Genomic DNA, 20,638 nt, shown 5'->3' on the forward strand with positions numbered 1-20,638 from the left:
CTCATCCGAAGACACCCGCTATCCCATAGGGATGAATGTATGTCCGTATTTCATCCGCAAACGGATGGATGAAATATGGACATACCATCCACATGTGTGAAAGGGGCCTTACTGTAAACTTATTTCAAGAATGAATCATATATAAAAGAAAATCAAACCACAAGCTAAATAGGCCAATTTTAAAGCCTAGACCACCCTTAAATATTTTACTATGGAGGAACCCTTAAAATGTCCGTTATATCGGTGGTAAGTGGGAAGAATGTTCCTTACATTGGTGTTCAGTTTGATGAGCTCCTTCTAACATGAATATATACCTGACAAAGGATAAGAAAAGCTACACTGGTCGCACGCCACTGGCTCTGCCAAGTGGGATCAGTGCACCACCAGGCAGGAGATAAATGTACTACCCAATGGCTCAAACCCTGGCAAACTTTGGAGGAACCTTGGGCGAGAAAGGCTGGCCTAGATATGTAACAATGTTTACAATGAAACCACTATATTTATATTTTTCATCATCCAGCAAAGTACATGATCCGGCACCGGTAAGTGATAAGAAAAACACTTTAAATGTCCAGATCCTCGGTCATCATGGCTTCCAAACACCTGTAAGTGCCAAAAAAGAGATCATTGTTAAGATTTTATGTTTTATATTGATTTAAATAACATATTTTATTTATTGTATCTATTATTTGTGGAGTTTGAAGATTTTGATTACGGTATCTGAAAGACAACAGAGAACATTTAGCTGTCAAACCATTAGTCCTAAAAGACATCTAAGCCCTTGTACACACGGTCGGAGATTCCGACAACCAAATCCATCGGAGTAATTCCGACGGATTAATTACGGAAGAGGTCCGGAAGTTATGTTGTATACACACGGTCGGACAAAGTTGTCGGAAAATCCGATTGTACATAACGTGATGACGTTATTTCGTTACGACGGGACTACGTTTAGGCTAGTAGCCAATAGCTTTGGTCTAGGAATTTAATCTGAGCATGCGTGGCACTTTGTCCGTCGGAGTAGGCTACACATGATCGGAGCATTTTGTCGGAAAATTTTACCGGCAAGTTGGAAAACTTGGTCCGTCGGATATTCCGGCGGAAACAGTCCAATGGAGACCACACACAGTCGGAATATCCGACAAAACGGTCCGATAGGACACATTCCGTCAGAATCTCCGACCGTGTTTACAAGAGCTTACAGGTGTTGGAAGACTCCCGGCTATGTACAACAACCCATCATAGTATAGGAGAATGACCCAAAACTGTTAAAGCTGGTAAGGGGGTGTATATAAGTCTACATCTCCCCGATACAAGCACCAGGGATGACCCACCTGTCCTTATCAAGGCCACCATGATTACCAGGGTCAAAACCAAGAGATTTAGGAAGATCAGAAGGCGCATCCATAAGAGTAACCAGTGTGATGTTGGTTCTGCTGAGAAAAAGAGAAAATGATAACCCTCTAAATTACTAATCCGAAACCGCATTCGTAACAACCCGGGAATGGACTGGCGAATATACATCAAACTTGAACAACTGGAGGTCACTTTGATGGAGCTCACTCATCAAATGGTGTTCCCATCAGGTAATTTCTTTATTGATCAAATAATGAACAGATAATACTTCATATTTCCCTATGTCTAGTCAGCAGGGAGCTTTAAATTCTTGTTCACCTGTTTACCAGACTAATCCCTAATCCGACTCGCCTGCCTGGCGGGAACCCTGGTTGAGGATGACTAGTAAATACTGATCTTAAAAAAAATAACCATTTTATCTAAATAGTAGAATAAAAGATATGAAACATCAATTTAAAAGCCTATAAATGGCATTTAGTATAAATAATTTATATATAAATAAGTTGGAATAGTTTGAAAAGCTAAAAACATTAGGATTTGGAATACAGTTGACCTAAAACAGAATTCTCTATAGGACTGAATCTTCAGGTTCTTCCAGAAACCCAACTGGGATTTCCAGTGACGGAGTTGGGTTCCCTCCGTTCCTCACCTAGTAATGTAAACCAGAACTCCTTGCTGTAGATGTCTCCGGTGAAGCTGTTGTTGGCTTTACATCTATAGGACCCGAGACTGGCGTGGTCATAGATGGTAACACTGAACGTGGCTCCTCGCTCTTCTGACGCGGTCATCTTTCCTTTGGTTGACTTGTTGTGGAATAATGTGTATGTGACGGGGAGTGATCCACCTCTGGACACGCAGCGAATGGTTTGCACTTGTCCGATCGTGGCCTCGGGTGACCCAGGAATCAGTTCTGAGTTTAGTAAAACTCCCTCAGCTGGAAAATAACAGATATAACAGATATAGTCAAAAATTTAATCTTTACACACATATATATATATACAGTATCTCACAAAAGTGAGTACACCCCTCACAAATCGTTTCTTCTCTCTTTTCATGTGACAACACTGAAGAAATGACACTTGTCTACAATGTAAAGTAGTGAGTGTACAGCTTGTATAACAGTGTAAATTTCCTGTCCCCTCAAAATAACTCAACACACAGCCATTAATGTCTAAACCGCTGGCAACAAAAGTCAGTACACCCCTAAGTGAAAATGTCCAAATTGGGGCCCAATTATCCATTTTCCCCTCCCCCGGTGTCATGTGACTCGTTAGTGTTACAAGGTCTCAGGAGTGAATGGGGAGCAGGTGTGTTAAATTTGGTGTCATCGCTCTCACTCTCTCATACTGGTCACTGGAAGTACAACATGGCACCTCATGGCAAAGAACTCTCTGAGGATCTGAAAAAAAGAATTATTGCTCTACATAAAGATGGCCTAAGCTATAAGAAGATTGCCAAGACCCTGAAACGGAGCTGCAGCACGGTGGCCAAGACCATACAGCGGTATAACAGGACAGGTTCCACTCAGAACAGGCCTCGCCATGGTCCACCAAAGAAGTTGAGGTCACATGCTCAGCGTCATATCCAGAGGTTGTCTTTGGGAAATAGACGTATGAGTGCTGCCAGCATTGCTGCAGAGGTTGTAGGGGTGGAGGGGGGGTCAGCCTGCCAGTGCTCCGATTATACGCCGCACACTGCGTCAAATTGGTCTGCATGGCTGTCATCCCAGAAGGAAGCCTTTTCTAAAGATGATGCACAAGAAAGACCACAAACAGTTTGCTGAAGAGAAGCAGACTAAGGCCGCGTACACACGCGGGGACTGTTCGCTCAACTTTGTCCGTCAAACAGTTTCAGCGAACAGTCCGCTCAAAATTAGCATGGACGGACTTGCCCACACACGACGAACGAACAGTTTGCTGAAACCGTGCGCGATGACGTGAACGGCACGTACGACGGGACTAGAAAACGACGTCCTATACACTGCAATGCAAACTTCGGCGTGTAAATCCTTTCTGAGCATGCGCGGAACTTAGTTTGACGAACAAGCCTACACACGAGGGGACTGTTCGCTGAAACAAAGTTTCAGCGGACAGTTTTTCGGAATTTCCGAAAAACTTTGTTCAGCAGACTGTTCGCTGAAACTGTCCGCTGAAAGCCCACACACGAGCGGACTGTCCGCTGAAACACTGTTCAGCGGACAAAGTTGGGCGAACAGTCCCCGCGTGTGTACGCGGCCTAAGGAAATGGATTACTGGAACCACGTCCTATGGTCTGATGAGACCAAGATAAATCTGTTTCACATGGTGTCAAGCTTGTCTAGCAGCAACCAGGTGAGGAGGACAAAGACAAGTGTGTCTTGTCTACAGTCAGGCATGGTGGTGGGGGTGTCATGGTCTGGGGCTGCATGAGTGCTGCCGGCACTGGGGGGCTACAGATCATTGAGGGGACCATGAATGCCAACATGTACTGTGACATACTGAAGCAGAGCATGATCCCCTCCCTTCAGAGACTGGGCCACAGGGCAGTATTCCAACATGATAACCCCCCCAAACACCCCTCCAACACCACCACTTCCTTGCTAAAGAAGCTGAGGGTAAAGGTGATGGACTGGCCAAGCATGTCTCCAGACCTAAACCCTATTGGTCATCTGTGGGGGATCCTCAAACGGAAGGTGGAGGAGCGCAAGGTCTCCAACATCCACCAGCTCTGTGATGTCATCATGGGGGAGGGGAAGAGGACTCCAGTGGGGACCTGTGAAGCTCTGGTGACCTCCATGCCCAAGAGGGTGAAGGCAGTGCTGGAAAATAATGGCGTCCACACAAAATATTGACACTTTGGGCCCAATTTGGAGATTTTCACTTAGGGGTGTACTGACTTTTGTTGCCAGCGGTTTAGACATTAATGGCTGTGTGTTGAGTTATTTTGAGGGGACAGGAAATTTACACTGTTATACAAGCTGTACACTCACTACTTTACATTGTAGACAAGTGTCATTTCTTCAGTGTTGTCACATGAAAAGAGAGAAGAAAAGATTTACACATGTGAGGGGTGTACTTACTTTGGTGAGATACGGTATATATATATTTCATCTCAATGCATAATAAGAACATTTGTAATCTAAAAGATTCCACAGTAAATAATGAGCATTTTATTGTGCTGTATGTTTGTGTTTGGTGGTCTGAACTCCCCTGTGAACATACACTTTACTTTGTGATATTTTAAAGTGTACCTGTTATGGGACGCCACCCCCTTATTGTGTTGGGGGGGAGGGGGGTGTTTGTCTTGATTCCATTCATAAAAAAGAATATACAGGCTTCAATTCAACCCTCTATGTAGTTTGCAAGGGATGGTGGCTAGCGTTTGATTGTAGATCTGAAGGCGTTAAACTTTTATATCCCCTAATGCCCCGCACACACCAGCGAATTTTCAGTCGGAAAAAACTTGGATGGTTTTTCCGAAGGAATTCCGCTCAAGCTTGTCTTGCATACACACGGTTACACAAAAGTTCTCTGAACTTTCGAGCGTCAAGAACGTGGAGACGTTCAACACTACGACGAGCCGCGAAAATGAAGTTCATTGCTTCCGAGCGTGCGTCGAATTGTTTCCGAGCATGTGTAGGGATTTTGCGCGTCGGAGTTTGTACAGACGGTCAGAATTTCCGAATGGAACTTTTTCCGACCGAAAAATTTGCTGGCCGAAATTCCACCGGCAAAAGTCTGAGCAGTGGAGCATACACATGATCGCATTTTCTGACCAAAAGCTCTCATCTGACTTTTGCTGGTGGAATTTCCGATCGCGTGTACGGGGCATTAGAGATCTTAGGGATCGCGTGTACGGGGCATTAGAGATCTAAGGGATCGTGTGTACGGGGCATTAGAGATCTTAGGGATCGTGTGTACGGGGCCATTAGAGATCTTCAAAATGGAGTCCATTGAGCCAGCGCAGCCAGATGGCAAAATGCTATTTTGGGATCTTCATGATGAAACATCCCAAAATATTTATTTCTTTCATAATTGGTAAGCTTGCGATCGGCTAGACGCATTTCCAGTTTTAACAGTCTGCCCTTTGGCCTATGCAGGTCTCCAAAACTGTTCACAAGTGTTCTCGGTGTAGCGTTAGCCCCACTCAGAGAACAAGTTATTTGGACAACATTATTCTTCTATCCAGAGGTCTGAAACAATTGCTGATGCCCTGTGGGGGATATAGCTGGTTTATTAACTCTCTCTAACTTAACAGTTAGTATGTCGGGAGGTACTCTGCCAACTCCTCTGTTGGGCTTCTGTGAAGGAATCCAATGTACATAATGATAATCAGAAAATGTCTATTTGCTTATGTGTATACATGTTTCTATGCTCCTTACTTATTATGTAGTATACAGATTGACTCTTAAAGATGTCGTCCACCCCCTACATCCCCTGTGTTAGAAGAATGCATTTGAGATAACAGAACCAGCTTCAACCGAACTTCAAGCATCAAGTTTCTCCATTTCTCTCGTATTTTAACCAATAAGATGTACCAATTAGACTGACATAGCAATGACGTATCTTTCTGTATAAAATATCAACACCGTCCACCAATAAATCAGAAGTTAGAAGTAGCCGAGCTGAACGTATCTCAGAGAGTGTTTACTTCTAATGTGCTGCACATTTATACTTTTTAATTAGAAATAGCAGCAGATAACCTTGAACTAGTTTGTAGTTCTTATCCATTTCAACTGGCGCCCAGAACGTGGGAGCTCCAGGCTTCAATCGAAGGGAGACCGCATTCCAGGACCGAACAGCTGGCCAGATCAGAGAAGGGGGTTAAGAGCGCAGCCCTAACAGTACTGTAAGCATATTTATTCTTACCATTTGTACGACTTCTCTGGTTGGGCCGGTTGATTTTGTCTTGTATGCTCCTTTCGATTGTTCAAAGAGGCAGGTAACTTATTTCTCGCCTGGAGCTGTTTTAACAAACCCGCTAATGGTTTTCTGCTGACTATTATCTGTTCAGTGTCTGTCATTCTGAAGGACTGCAAATTTAGCAGACTGAAAGTGCAGCTGCAGGCGTGTGTCCATCCTCACCCCTAGATTCTGCCTCTAGTGGTGGGGTGTAATTCTGCAGGCGTTTATAGATGGGTTACTCGAGGTTGGCTGTGTAGGACCTCTGAGGGTTTATGTCAGCTGCGAAAATGGCAGTTTGAAAGAAGGCTTGCGGAATTGGCAGTCTTGCAAACGTCTATAAACGTTTTTCTCTGGTGAGCTTTTCCTGAGGGTTTATCTCAGCTGCGGATTGGGCAGACTGAGCGAAGGCTAGCTGGAATTTGGCAGTCTTGCAACTCCGGTGAGCTGTCAGGTGTAATGTCCTGTTCTGAGTGTATTATACTTTTTAATTAGAAATAGCAGCAGATAACCTTGAACTAGTTGTAGTTCTTATCCATTTCACTTCCACCAGAGAAAACGGTGGAAGTCAAAGAATGAATGCTGAAGACAGTAATCTCCACTGGTTTGACCATTTCTCAGTGCCTCGATCTTTGGAGCACAATGTCGTCATACCAATAATTCCTTTGAGACAGTTCCAGCAAGGTATGGCATGAATGGATGACCCTGCTGCAGCAATCGGAGGCGGATCAGAACGGGCCAGAAGTTCGCCTACTGGTTCTTTATTTTGAGTCACGAAACCTGGAAAACGGGGTGTCGGTTTTCAGTGCTGGATAAGAAATTAGCTGGATTGGCATTCTTATTTAAACTGAAGGGGTGTCAAGACTTCACAAAAGATTTCTGGGTGAAACAAGCCTTGAAGGGTAACAGGCGCTCTCAAAAACATTAGGGACACCAGGCGCCCGGTGTGGTTTGAGCTTTTACAGAAGTTGATGGTCCAGTTGGGGAGTTTATGTTCATCAGCCGCCCCCGCTATGAGGCGGTGTTATTTAGGGCGGCCTTTACGTTGGCGTTTTTTGGGGCATTCAGGATTGAGGAGCTGGTTAGCCCATCTAAAGTAGTACATGGGGGCATGTTGGATCGGAAGTTATGCTGCAGTAAAGATGAGGTGTCCCTCATTATTCGCCAATCAAAGACGGATCAAGAGGGTAAGAAGGTGCAAATTATATCTTTGCCTGGGTCCCCGTTGTTTCCGGTGGAGGCAGTGAAGACAGTTTTGGCTATAAGCCCGGGGTAGTAAGGTCTTTTCTCATACACTCCGATGGGTCCCCCTTGTGGCGATTCCAATTCATTGCAGTGTTCCAAAAAGGTTTTAGCCCTTGTACACACGGTCGGAGATTCCGACGGAATGTTTCCGATCGGACCGTTTTGTTGGATATTCCGACTGTGTGTGGTCTACATTGGACTAATTCCGTCGGAGTATCCGACGGACCAAGTTTTCCAACTTGTTGGAAACATTTTCCGACAAATTCTCCGATCGGACATACTCCGATCATGTGTAGAGAATTCCCATCGGATAAAAGTGCCACGCATGCTCAGATCAAATTCCTACATCAAAGCTATTGGCTACTAGCCTGAATGTAGTCCCGTCGTAACGAAATAACGTCATCACGTCGGATTTTCCGACAACTTTGTCTAACCGTGTGTATGCAACAGTTTCGGACAAAATCCGACGGATTTGGTTGTCGGAATCTCTGACCATGTGTACAAGGGCTAAGAGCGTTGGGATTGGATGAGAAGGAATTCTCATCCCATTCCTTTACAATAGCAATTTAAAAAAGAAAGCTGCGCTGAAAAACCATGTACCATAAATAGGGCTAAATGATATCATTACCACCATAACAAAACTTATTTTCCACCATGTGTACAAAAATTATTAATATAAACACAAATAAAAAGGTGAAAAACAATAATAAAAAACAATTATGAATAGTCCAAAAGTAATATTAAGTATAGAAGCAGGAGGATAAGGAGATGAAACTTCAGTCCACTTAGGTGACTCCGCACACAGCACCAGGGCTGTGTTTAAGGCAGGGCAAAAGGGGCAGCTGCCCTGGGCCCTGTCATTTTTGTGGGGCCCAAAACAGCTGCCTCATACTTGCCAACTATCCAGGTTTAAATTCCCTTGTCCCTTGAAGTTTTAGTCCTGTACTGTGTCCTGATATCTCAGTGTGAAGTGATGGTACTAATGCCTTATTTTTGTGTACAGATGACTTACCTGCAGACCCTGTGTTTACATGGAAATAACCGGCATTTGTATGTAAATATTGGCAGCATTACTAAGTAAATAGATGTGGCTGGCAGCATTGATATGTAAATAAAGGTGGCATTCATAATTCATATGTGTATCATGCTCCCCTGCAGTGAGGAGATGATGTGCTGTAACCTCTCGAAACCATTCAGTGAGCAGTATTACTTAACAGTAATCTCTAGCAACCAATTAACAAGCAGAAATCATGTGCTGTAACCTCTAGCAACTAATCAGTGAGCCGTAATGTGTGCTGTAACCTCTAGCAACCAGCCATTAAGCAGTAATGATACACTGTAACCTCTGGCAACCAATCGCAATTGCTGCCTGATCTGATACAGTAAACTGATTTTAAGTCTATTTATTGTATGTCTCAGAGCAGGTTGAAAGCAAAATTGCATGGGGGGGGGGGGGGGCCAAGAAAATTTTTGCCCGGGGTCCAATCTATATTAAAGATGGCCCTGCACAGCACCTTCAGAGTATGAAGCAAGTGCACCCAGAGAAGAATCCTCCACCACTAGATCCAGTGAGGCTTACCAGCTAGCCAGATCTCTTTTTAAGGAGATCACACGTGCCTGTAATTTTAACCCCCCGATCCGGACCTTTAAGAAACACAGCTGATACCTCCAATCTGTATATCTCCTCCTCAGAACGTCTCTCGTTCCAACCACATTGATTTAGTGAGATAAAACAAACAGAAAAGGTCCCATAGCGTAACTCCGTATAAAACTTTTATTAAACCATATAAAATCAAGATTGCAAACTCACAAATCAGCCGTATACAAGCGTGTATGTAAAATAATGAGCCGGCCGGCTCTCTCTCGTTCACACTGCCCGTCCTTCCTAGACCAACGGGGAATGGCGGTGACGTCAGCATGCCGCTCAACCCTACGTCGTTTCGTCAAAGCTGACTTCTTCCTGGGGGAACCTCCCCTTGGGGACCCCTGCTGAGACTCGGGGCTAGGGGGTGGCTAAAAGCCACTCCCTAGCGAAGCCACTGCATACCAGACCCTTATCTGAGCATGCAGCCCGGCAGGTCAGGAAAGAGGAGCGAGCGCCCCCCCCCCCTCCCCTCCTGAACCAAACTAGGCCACATGCCCCCACATGGGGTGGTGGGTGCTTTGGGGGCAGGGGGGGAGCAAGGGCCTCTTCCTGACAACCCTGGGCTGTGGTTGTTGGGGTCTGCGGGCAGGGGGCTTATCGGAATCTGTAAGCCCCCTTTAATCCCAACACCCGCAGATCGGCTTCTGCTGTGAATATTCAAAGGAGAAACAGTCCACCTCTAGGTGGTGGTGCAGAATCAAGTGTATATATGTGATTCTGCATAGGAGAGCCACCCTGTAGCAGTAGAACTGTTATGGGGCGAATGGCAAGTGGTTAAAGTGAACCTTCCATGGCCAAAGCAAGGTTCACCTTTTTTTAAGAAACCTCACCGCTCCATGGCACGGCCCCCCCCGCACTCACCGCTCCATGGCACGCTCCCCCCGCACTCACCGCTCCATGGCACGCTCCCCCTGCACTCGCCGCTCCATGGCACGCTCCCCTGCATTCGCCGCTTAATGGCACACACCCCCTGCACTCGCCACTCCACGGCACAGCCCGCCCGCACTCACCGCTCCATGGCACCCCCCCCCCCGCACTCACCACTCCAGGGCACGGCCCCCCGCACTCACCGCTCCATGGCACGGCCCCCCTGCACTCGCCTCTCCATGGCACGTTCCCCGCACTCACTCGCCCAATGTATGGTCCCCCTGTACTCACCGCTCCATGGCACGGTCCACCCTGCACTTGCAGCTCCATGGCACAGTCCCCGCACTCATTGCTCCATGGCACGGTCCCCCTACACTCACCGCTCCGCGGCACGGTCCCCCCGCACTCACCGCTCCATAGCACACTCCCCCTGCACTGGCCGCTCCATGGAATGTCCCCCCGCACTCACACACCACTCAGCGCTCCATGTCATGGTCCCCCTGCACTCACCGCTCCATGGCACACTCCCCCTGCACTCGCAGCTCCATGGCACGGTCCCCGCACACACTCCTCCATGGCATGGTCCCCCCGTATTCACCGTTCCATGGCATGCCCCCCCCCGCCCCCCCCCCCCCCCCCCCCGCACTCACCACTCCATGGCACGGTCCCACTGCACTCGCCGCTCCATGGCGCAGTCCCCGCACTCACTCCTCCATGGCACGCTCCCCCCACACTCGCCGCTCTATGGCACGGTCCCCGCACTCACTGCTCCACTGCACGGTCCCCCCACACTTGCCAATCCATGACACGCTCGCCCTGTACTCGCCGCTCCATGGCACATTCCCCGCACTCACTCCTCCATGGCACGCTCCCCCCACACTCGCCGCTCCATGGCACATTCCCCGCACTCACTCCTCCATGGCACGCTCCCCCCACACTCGCCGCTCCATGGCAAGGTCCCCGCACTCACTGCTCCACTGCACGGTCCCCGCACTCACTGCTCCACTGCACGGTCCCCCCACACTCGCCGCTCCATGGCACGTTCCCCGCACTCACCACTCCATGGCACGTTCCCCGCACTCACCACTCCATGGCACGCTCCCCTTGCACTCGCCGCTCCATGGCACGGTCCCCGCACTCACTGCTCCACTGCACGGTCCCCCCACACTCGCTGCTCCATGGCACGGTCCCCCCACACTCGCCGCTCCATTTCATGGTCCCCCTGTACTCGCCGCTCCATGGCACGTTCCCCGCACTCACTCCTCCATGGCAGGCTCCCCCCACACTCGCCGCTCCATGGCAAGGTCCCCCTGTACTCGCCGCTCCATGGCACGTTCCCCGCACTCACTCCTCCATGGCACGCTCCCCCCACACTCGCCTCTCCATGGCAAGGTCCCCGCACTCACTGCTCCACTGCACGGTCCCCCCACATTTGCCGCTCCATGGCACGTTCTCCGCACTCACCACTCCATGGCACGCTCCCCCTGCACTCGCCGCTCCATGGCACGGTCCCCGCACTCACTGCACGGTCCCCCCACACTCGCCGCTCCATGGCATGGTCCCCGCACTCACTGCTTCACTGCACGGTCCCCCCACACTCGCCGCTCCATGGCATGGTCCCCACACTCACTGCTCCACTGCACGGTCCCCCCACACTCACCGCTCCCTGGAACGGTCCCTCTGTGGCTTCCTCAGCTTCTCCTCCCGCCCAACCTGATCTGCCTCCTTTCCTGATTGGCTGGGAGGATAAGCCAGAAGACAATAGCGAATATTGATTACAAACGCTATTGTCACAAACGGGCTCTAATAAAGTGCTTGAAAAAAAAAAAACTCATTCAAACGTATGAGTCCAGCGCCCTGCATGCATCCCTGCATGCAAACCTGCGCCTCTAATGGACCGGCTGCTCCTGGGAGGAACCCTGGATGAGGATGGCGGCTGAATCCTCATTTCAAAAATAAACTTTACCTATAGAATAGAAAAAAAATATATGAGCATCAATTTAAGTTTGAATTTGTTGAATTTTAGCCTCAGTTCACAACGGTGCCACTTGTGATTTGACAGTTCCAAATCGCATGAGAAGTCGCAACCAATTGCCGGCAATGGAACCGTTCATTTCGCCGTGACTTATGAAAAAGATTACGCCACCACTTTTTACCTACTTCATCGCGACTTGCATACAGTTCTGTTAAAACGAAGTCGCAATGAAATCGGGCAGTGCAAATCGCACTGATGTGTGGCTTTGAAATCGCACTGAAGTAGCGCGATTTCAGCGCCGCACCAGTTTGAACTGGGGCTTCGAATACAATTGTTCCGAAAATTGTTACAGACTCTCTTTAGGACAGAATAGTTATAATCTTACGTAATTCCAGCCGAAGTTTCCTGTGACAGAGAAAAAAAAATGTGAGTTACTTACCCACAGTCTGTCCTTCACTTACGTGACCTGTAAAGAGACGACAAAGAAGAAGAATGTATCTTACTAAAATACTGATCACTATAATAATAATAATTATCAGCAGCGCCGTTGTTTTATTAGTTACATCAGGTTGAAAAAAAGAGACACAAGTCCATTGAGTTCCGCAGAACCCAAAACCCGCCGCTGACCCAGAAAAGGGCGACAAAAAAAAATCCTTTTTTAATGAATTTAGTTGCTACAATGTAACATATTAAGGAAAGATAAAATGTGTAAAATGATAAATGTTTTGTCTTACATGTCCCACAGAGCAGAAGAAGAAAAAATAGTCGCACCATCATTCTTTGTAGAAGGTCCTGTGCGTGAGCAGACACCGGGGAGAATGAGAAGGTTTAGGGAAGTTGCATTTGTTGCAACATGTCTCAACATACAGTATCTCCCAAAAGTAAGTACACCCCCTCACATTTTCTTTAAAAAATCTTTTCTTTTCTCTTTTCATGTGACAACGCTGAAGAAATGACACTTGTCTACAATGTAAAGTAGTGAGTGTACAGCTTGTATAACAGTGTACATTTCCCGTCCCCTCAAAATAACTCAACACACAGCCATTAATGTCTAAACCGCTGGCAACAAAAGTCAGTACACCCCTAAGTGAAAATCTCCAAATTGGGCCCAAAGTGTCAATATTTTGTGTGGCCGCCATTATTTTACAGCACTGCCTTCACCCTCTTGGGCACGGAGGTCAGCAGAGCTTCACAAGTTGTCACCGGAGTCCTCTTCCCCTCCCCCATGATGACATCACAGAGCTGGAGGATGGTAGAGATCTTGCGCTCTTCCACCTTCCGTTTGAGGATGTCCCACAGATGATCAATAGGGTTTAGGTCTGGAGACATGCTTGGCCAGTCCATCACTTTTACCCTCAGCTTCTTTAGCAAGGCAGTGGTGGTGTTGGAGGTGTGTTTGGGGTGGTTATCATGTTGGAATACTGCCCTGCGGTCCAGTCTCTGAAGGGAGGGGATCATGCTCTGCTTCAGTATGTCACAGTACATGTTGGCATTCATGGTCCCCTCAATGATCGGTAGCCCCCCAGTGCCGGCAGCACTCATGCAGCCCCAGACCATGACACCCCCACCACCATGCCTGACTGTAGACAAGACACACTTGTCTTTGTCCTCCTCACCTGGTTGCCCCCACACACGCCTGACACCATCTGACACCAAATACGTTTATCTTGGTCTCATCAGAGCACAGGACATGGTTCCAGTAATCCATCTCCTTAGTCTGCTTGTCTTCAGAAAACTGTTTGTGGTCTTTCTTGTGCATCATCTTTAGAAGAGGCTTCCTTCTGGGATGACAGCCAAGCAGACCAATTTGATGCAGTGTGCAGCGTATGGTCTGAGCACTGACAGGCTGACCCCCCACCCCTACAACCTCTGCAGCAATGCTGGCAGCACACATACGTCTATTTCCCAAAGACAACCTCTGGATATGATGGACCATGGCGAGGCCTGTTCTGAGGGGAACCCGTCCTGTTATACCGCTGTATGGTCTTGGCCACCGTGCTGCAGCTCAGTTTCAGGGTCTTGGCAATCTTCTTATAGCCTAGGCCATCTTTATGTAGAGCAACAATTCTTATCTTCAGATCCTCAGAGAGTTCTTTGCCATGAGGTGCCATGTTGTACTTCCAGTGACCAGTATGAGAGAGTGAGAGTGATAACACCAAATTTAACACACCTGCTCCCCATTCACACCTGAGGCCTTGTAACACTAACGAGTCACATGACACCGGGGGAGGGAAAATGGCTAATTGGGCTCAATTTGGACATTTTCACTTAGGGGTGTACTCACTTTTGTTGCCAGCGATTTAGACATTAGAGTGGTTGTAAACCGTTTACAACCACTTTAACCTACAGGTAAGCCTTAATCTAGGCTTACCTGTAGGTTAAAGTGGTTGTAAACGGTTTACAACCACTCTAATGTTGAAGTATCTCCCAGACCTGCACGGTCTAGGAGATATTCGCAAATCGCCATTTGGCAATTTCTTCTGCGCATGCGCGGGAGTTAGAAAGGGCACGCTGTGCCGCTTCTAGCTTGGGTCATGCCGTTAAAGGCAGCTCCCGCGCGCATGCGCGGGAGTGATGTCACGCGACGTCACGCAACTCTGGCCGGTCACAGAGCCGGAGTTCGCGGCCCCGGAAGGAAGAGGGGTGAAGAATGGACGCTCGTTACTAGTGAGGAAGACGGGGACATCGCGGGCTTCTCCTGCAGGTAAGTGTCACATAATGGACTACTATGCGATGCGATGCGATGCGATGCATAGTAGTCCATTATGCTTTACCTTTGCAGGGAAACAAAGAGGAAGTAACACCCATCAGGGTTTGCTTCCTCTTTCATGGCTGTGTGTTGAGTTATTTTAAGGGGACAGGAAATTTACACTGTTATACAAGCTGTACACTCACTACTTTACATTGTAGACAAGTGTCATTTCTTCAGTGTTGTCACATGAAAAGATAGAAGAAAATATTTACACAAATGTGACTGAGGGGTGTACTTACTTTTGTGACATACTGTAATTATTAAGGTCTACATAAGAAGGTTTGTGATTTCTTTCATTTTAGATGCAAGGTATTTAAAAAAGAAAGATTTAAGGGACAGTTCAACCCAAAACACATACAGTGTCTTGAAAAAGTATTCATACCCCTTGTAATTTCCCACATTTTGTCATGTTACAACCAAAAATGTATTTTATTGGGATTTTATGTGATTTACCAACACAAAGTGGCACATAATTGTGAAGTGGAAGGAAAATGATAAAAGGTTTTCAAAGTGTTAAGAAAAATAAATATGTGAAAAGTGTGGGGGAGGGGCATTTGTATGGCGCCCCCCGGAGTCAATACTTTGTAGAACCCCCTTTCTCTACAAGTCTTTTTGGGGGTGTCTCTACCAGCTTTGCCCATCTAGAGAGGACATTTCTGCCCATTCTTCTTTGTAAAATATCTCAAGCTCTGTCAGATTGGATGGAGAGCGTCTGTGATCAGCAATTTTCAAGTCTGGCCACAGATTCTCGATGGGATTTAGGTCTGGACTGTGACTGGGCCATTCTAACACATGAATATGCTTTGATGTAAACCATTCCATTGTAGCTCTGGCTGGATGTTTCGGGTCGTTGTCCTGCTGGAAGGTGAACCTCCGCCCCGGTCTCAAGTCTTTTGCAGACTCTAATGCCACGTACACACGATCGGAAATCCGGCCAGCAAAAGACCGATGAGAGCTTTTGGTTGAAAAATGTAATCATATGTATATATACACGCTCCATCGGACCAAATTTCAGCCAGCAAAAGACTGAGAGCATGTTCTCAATTTTTCGGTTGGAAAAAGTTCCTATCCGAAAATGCATTTGTGTGAGAAATGCGTTCGTGTGTATGCAAAACAGATTCAACTACGAGACGGAAGCTATTGGCTACTGGCTATTGAACTTCTTTTTTCACGTCCCGTCATACGTGTTGTACATCACCGTGTTCTTGACGGGCGGAATTTGGTGTGACCGTGTATACGCAAGACAGCTTGAGTGGAATCCCGTCGGAATTCCATTCGGGAAAATCATCAGAGCTTTTTCCGACCAAAATTCTGATCGTGTGTACGGGGCATAACAGGTTTTCTTCTAAGATTGTCCTGTATTTGTCTCCATCCATCTTCCCATCAACTCTGACCAGCTTCCCTGTCCCTGCTGAAGAAAACCATCCCCACCACATGATGCTGCCACCACCATGTCTCACGGTGGGGATGGTGTGTTCGGGGGATGGGCGGTGTTAGTTTTCCCCACACATAGCGTTTTGCTTTTAGGCCATAAAGTAGAATTTTGGTCTCCTCTGACCAGATCTCCTTCTTCCACATGTTTGCTGCCCCCTCCCCCACATGGCTTCTCACAAACTACAAACAGGACTTCTTATGACTTTCTTTCTCCAATGTCTTTCTTCTTGTCACTCTTCCATAAAGGGCAGATTTGTGGAGAGACGACTAATAGTTGTCCTGTGGACAGATTCTCCCCCCTGAGCTGTATTTTATTGTTATTTTATGTGATAGACCAACACAAAGTGGCACATAATTGTGAAGTATATATAAATATACATGTATAGAGCCATGACATGTCCTCTTTATACTCCTATATACATGTATAGACATGACAGGTCCTCTATATACTCCTATATACATGTATAGAGACGTGACAGGTCCTCTATATACTCCTATATACATGTATAGACATGACATGTCCTCTATATACTCCTATATACATGTATAGGGACTAGGGTGACCACATTTCCAAACTGCCATTCAGGGCATTCGACACACCACCCGCCCCCCCCCCCCCCGCACCCGCCCAAAAAGTATGTTTTTTGATACTTTTTTTGCCAATTTTTGGCAAAAAAAAGCAAACAGTGGTAACCAGTTTAGACAGGTGGTATGGACAGCAGAACAGAGGGAGACACGGAGAAAGAACGGAGGGGGACACGGAAGAAGAATGGAGGGCCTCTGTTCTTCCTCTGTGTCTCCTTCTGTTCTGCTGTCCCCCTCCATTCTTCCTCCGTGTCCCCCTCTGTTCTGCTGTCCCCCTCTGTTCTGCTGTCCCCCTCCGTTCTTCCTCCGTGTCTCCCTCTGTTCTGCTGTCCCCCTCCATTCTTCCTCCGTGTCCCCCTCTGTTCTGCTGTCCCCCTCTGTTCTGCTGTCCCCCTCCGTTCTTCCTCCGTGTCCCCCTCTGTTCTGCTGTTGTCCCCCTCCATTCTTCCTCTGTGTCCCCCTCTGTTCTGCTATCCCCTTTCCGTTCTTCCTCTGTGTCCCCCTCTGTTCTGCTGTCCCCCTCCGTTCTTCATCCATGTCCCCCTCTGTTCTGCTGTCCCCCTCCATTCTTCCTCCGTGTCCCCCTCCGTTCTTCCTCCGTGGAGGGGGACACAGAGGAAGAACGGAGGAGGACAGCAGCAGAATAGAGGGGGACACAGAGGAAGAATGGAGGGGGACAGCAGAATGGAGGGGGACATGGAGGAAGAATGGAGGGGGACAGCAGAATGGAGGGGGACACGGAGGAAGAATGGAGGGGGGCAGCAGCAGAACGGAGGGGGACACGGAGGAAGAATGTAGGGGGACAGCAGCAGAACGGAGGGGGACACGGAGGAAGAAGGGAGGGTGACAGCAGAACGGAGGGGGACAAGGAGGAAGAATGGAGGGGGGCAGCAGCAAAACAGAGGGGGACACGGAGGAAGAACGGTGGGGGACACGGAGGAAGAAGGGAGGGGGACAGCAGAACGGAGGGGGACACGGAGGAAGAAATGGAGGGGGGCAGCAACAGAACCGAGGGGGACATGGAGGAAGAACGGAGGGGGACAGCAGAACAAAGGGGACACGGAGGAAGAATGGAAGGGGACAGCATAACACAGGGGGACACGGAGGAAAACTGGAGGGGGACAGCAACAGAACGGAGGGGGACAAAGTGTGAATGTAACACAGAAAGTACACTAACCTGTCCTGGTCCTGGAAGAATGGTCTGGTGCTGACTGCAGGCAGCACTTGTGGACCTCGTGGGTGGGAGGAGCCTGGAGGAGGACTCAGTCAGACGAGGCTCAGGCTGGCTGGCTGCAGTGCTCAGCCAGGAGAGAAGTTTAAACAACTGTGGCACTGGCTCTGTCTGGTGGTGAGTCTGATCACCGTCACTCAGGTCACTGGTGTCACTCTGTGCACTGCTGCCTGGTGGTGTGGCTGATCTCTCTCTTCTCTGGACTACTGGGCGGTGGGCGCACGCGCTGTTCGCCTCTCAGCCATATGATGCGGGCGGGTGCACTGCCCACACTGACTGCCAGTGCCGCCCACGTGTCTGTCAGCCCGCCCCTCAGGCCTCAGCTGATGTCGCTGGTTGCTAGATGCGGAGCGGCCCCTAGCCTAGCAACCAGCCTGGCAGCCAGCCAGCCTAATGATGTGTTAAACTTTATAAGGGTGGCGGGCTGGCGGTGGACTGGCGGAGGTGAGTTGGCGGAGTGGACTGGTCTGGTCAGTGGTCACTGTGGGTTTTTTTTTCATTCCGGGACACTGTATTGTCCCGGAATGAAGGTGGGAGGGGTGGTGCTTGAAATCAATGTTTTTCCTCTGTTAATCATGGTTACCTGCAAGAAAACACATGCAGTCATGATTGCTTTGCACAAAAAGGGATTCGCAGGCATGGATATTGCTGCTACTAAAATTGCACCTAAATCAAACATTTATCAGATCATCAAGAACTTCCAAGGAGAGAGGTTCAATCGTTGTGAAGAAGGGCTTCAGGTCGCCCAAGAAAGTCCAGTAAGCGCCAGGACCGTCTCCTACAGTTGATTCAGCTGCAGGATCGGGGCCACCACCAGTGCAGATCTTACTCAGGAATCGCAGCAGGCGGGTGTGAGGACATCGGCACGCACAGTGAGGAGAAGACTTCTGGAGGATGGACCGGTATTAGGAAGGGCAGCAAAGAAGCCGCTTCTCTTCAGGAAAAACATCAGGAACAGACAGTGCCGGCCCAAGACATTGTGCGGCCTGGTACCAAGAATTAAATGCTGCCCCCCCCCCCCCAAAAAAAAAAAAAATCACACCCACCAAAATGCCCCCACATCCATTATTTTATATCATGATAACTAATGTGGACTTATCATGGCTCTATACATGTATATAGGAGTATATAGAGGACCTGTCATGTCTATACATGTATATAGGAGTATATAGAGGACCTGTCATGTCTCTATACATGTATATAGGAGTATATAGAGGACCTGTCATGTTCCTATACATGTATATAGGAGTATATAGAGGACCTGTCATGTCTATACATGTATATAGGAGTATATAGAGGACCTGTCATGTCTCTATACATGTATATAGAGGACCTGTCATGTCTATACATGTATATAGGAGTATATAGAGGACCTGTCATGTCTCTTTACATGTATATAGGAGTATATAGAGGACCTGTCATGGCTCTATACATGTATATAGGAGTATATAGAGGACCTGTCATGTCTCTATACATGTATATAGAAGTATATAGAGGACCTGTCATGTCTATGCATGTATATGGCTGGCCGGGTAGCGTGCTCGGACAAGGGTCTTGATGTGGACCTGGGAGGGGACCCCCACGCCGTTTTTTTTCTGCGTTGGGGTTCCCCTTTAAGTCCATACCAGGTGGCGGGGCCAGCGACGTCTCCTTCGCGGGCCCCGCCTACCTGGAGACGCGCTCAAAATGAGCGGACTTTTCTCCGCGTGTGTGGGCGAATCCGATCATCTGAAAAAGTGCCGTGTGTGGGCAAGTAGCCCGTTCGGAAAGTCCGGCGGGAAGTCCGTCGGAACTAAGTCCGCCGGATAGTCGGCTACGTGTGTACGCGGCATTACTCGATCAGTATTATAGAATGATTTCCAGCATTGTTCTCATCAACACTGACACTTGTGTTAAGGAGAGAATCACCGACACGAGGTCAGCTGGTCCTTTTGTGACAGGGCTAAAAAATGCAGTGGGGGATTAAGTTCATTTTCAGGGCAAAGAGCATCTTTGCAATTAATTGCAATTCTTCTGATCGCTCTTCATAACATTCTGGAGTATATGCAAATTGCCGACATAAAAACCCGAGGCAGCAGACTTTGTGAAAATTGATATTTGTGTCATTCTCAAAACGTTTGTCCACGGCTGTAGACTAGCATGCCGGATACTTGTGTACATTTTCTGATTAGGCAGGGGTGATCTGAGGTTGTACAGCTTCTATTTGAAGCCTTGAGCTACTTGTTGAATGATCTGAGGGCCCAATAAGGAGATGGGATGTTGGGACTCCACATACATCAGAGGGATCTCCTTCTGTGATCTTCCCAGGACCTTCTACAGATAAAAGAACAACGGAGTCCAGCTGTATTCACATGAAAGACTTGTTCCGAGGAAATCACCAACATACAGCAAAGCGGCACAATATACGGGAGGAAACGGGATGAAAGACGAATCTATTTATATATGGTCAGAAATGGCCCCTAAAATAGACATCTTCTAATCATTGTGACTGATGGCTAATAGTCCTTAAAGTGATAGAATGCCATTTTTATAACTGACATTAACCGACGTGCTGCACAGAGATCAATGAGCCAGTCACATCAGTCTTGCTGTTTTGCAAAGATGCTGTTGGCTCACTCTGCTTTGGTCTCAGTTGGAGGAAACATCAAGCCTGGGCCTGTCCTGCAGG

The 20,638-nt window shown here is 48.0% G+C and overlaps 1 protein-coding gene across 1 annotated transcript; it reads right to left on the bottom strand.

Moving 5' to 3' along the window:
* Window positions 1-479: 479 nt before the first annotated feature.
* LOC143936215 (uncharacterized) lies at window positions 480-12,848 on the bottom strand. Its single transcript, XM_077460628.1, has 5 exons — window positions 12,740-12,848; window positions 12,408-12,434; window positions 2,006-2,290; window positions 1,335-1,433; window positions 480-603 (listed from the first exon to the last, which is right to left on the bottom strand). The coding sequence occupies exons 1-5, from the start codon at window positions 12,831-12,833 to the stop codon at window positions 587-589; spliced, it is 522 nt and encodes a 173-aa protein (XP_077316754.1). The 5' UTR covers window positions 12,834-12,848; the 3' UTR covers window positions 480-586.
* Between the last annotated feature and the right edge of the window lie 7,790 nt (window positions 12,849-20,638).

This window comes from Lithobates pipiens, unplaced genomic scaffold, assembly GCF_037356315.1.
Source record: "Lithobates pipiens isolate NorthernLeopardFrog02 unplaced genomic scaffold, aLitPip1_a1.2 Scaffold_28, whole genome shotgun sequence".
In the NCBI taxonomy this organism is placed as follows: Eukaryota; Metazoa; Chordata; class Amphibia; order Anura; family Ranidae; genus Lithobates; species Lithobates pipiens.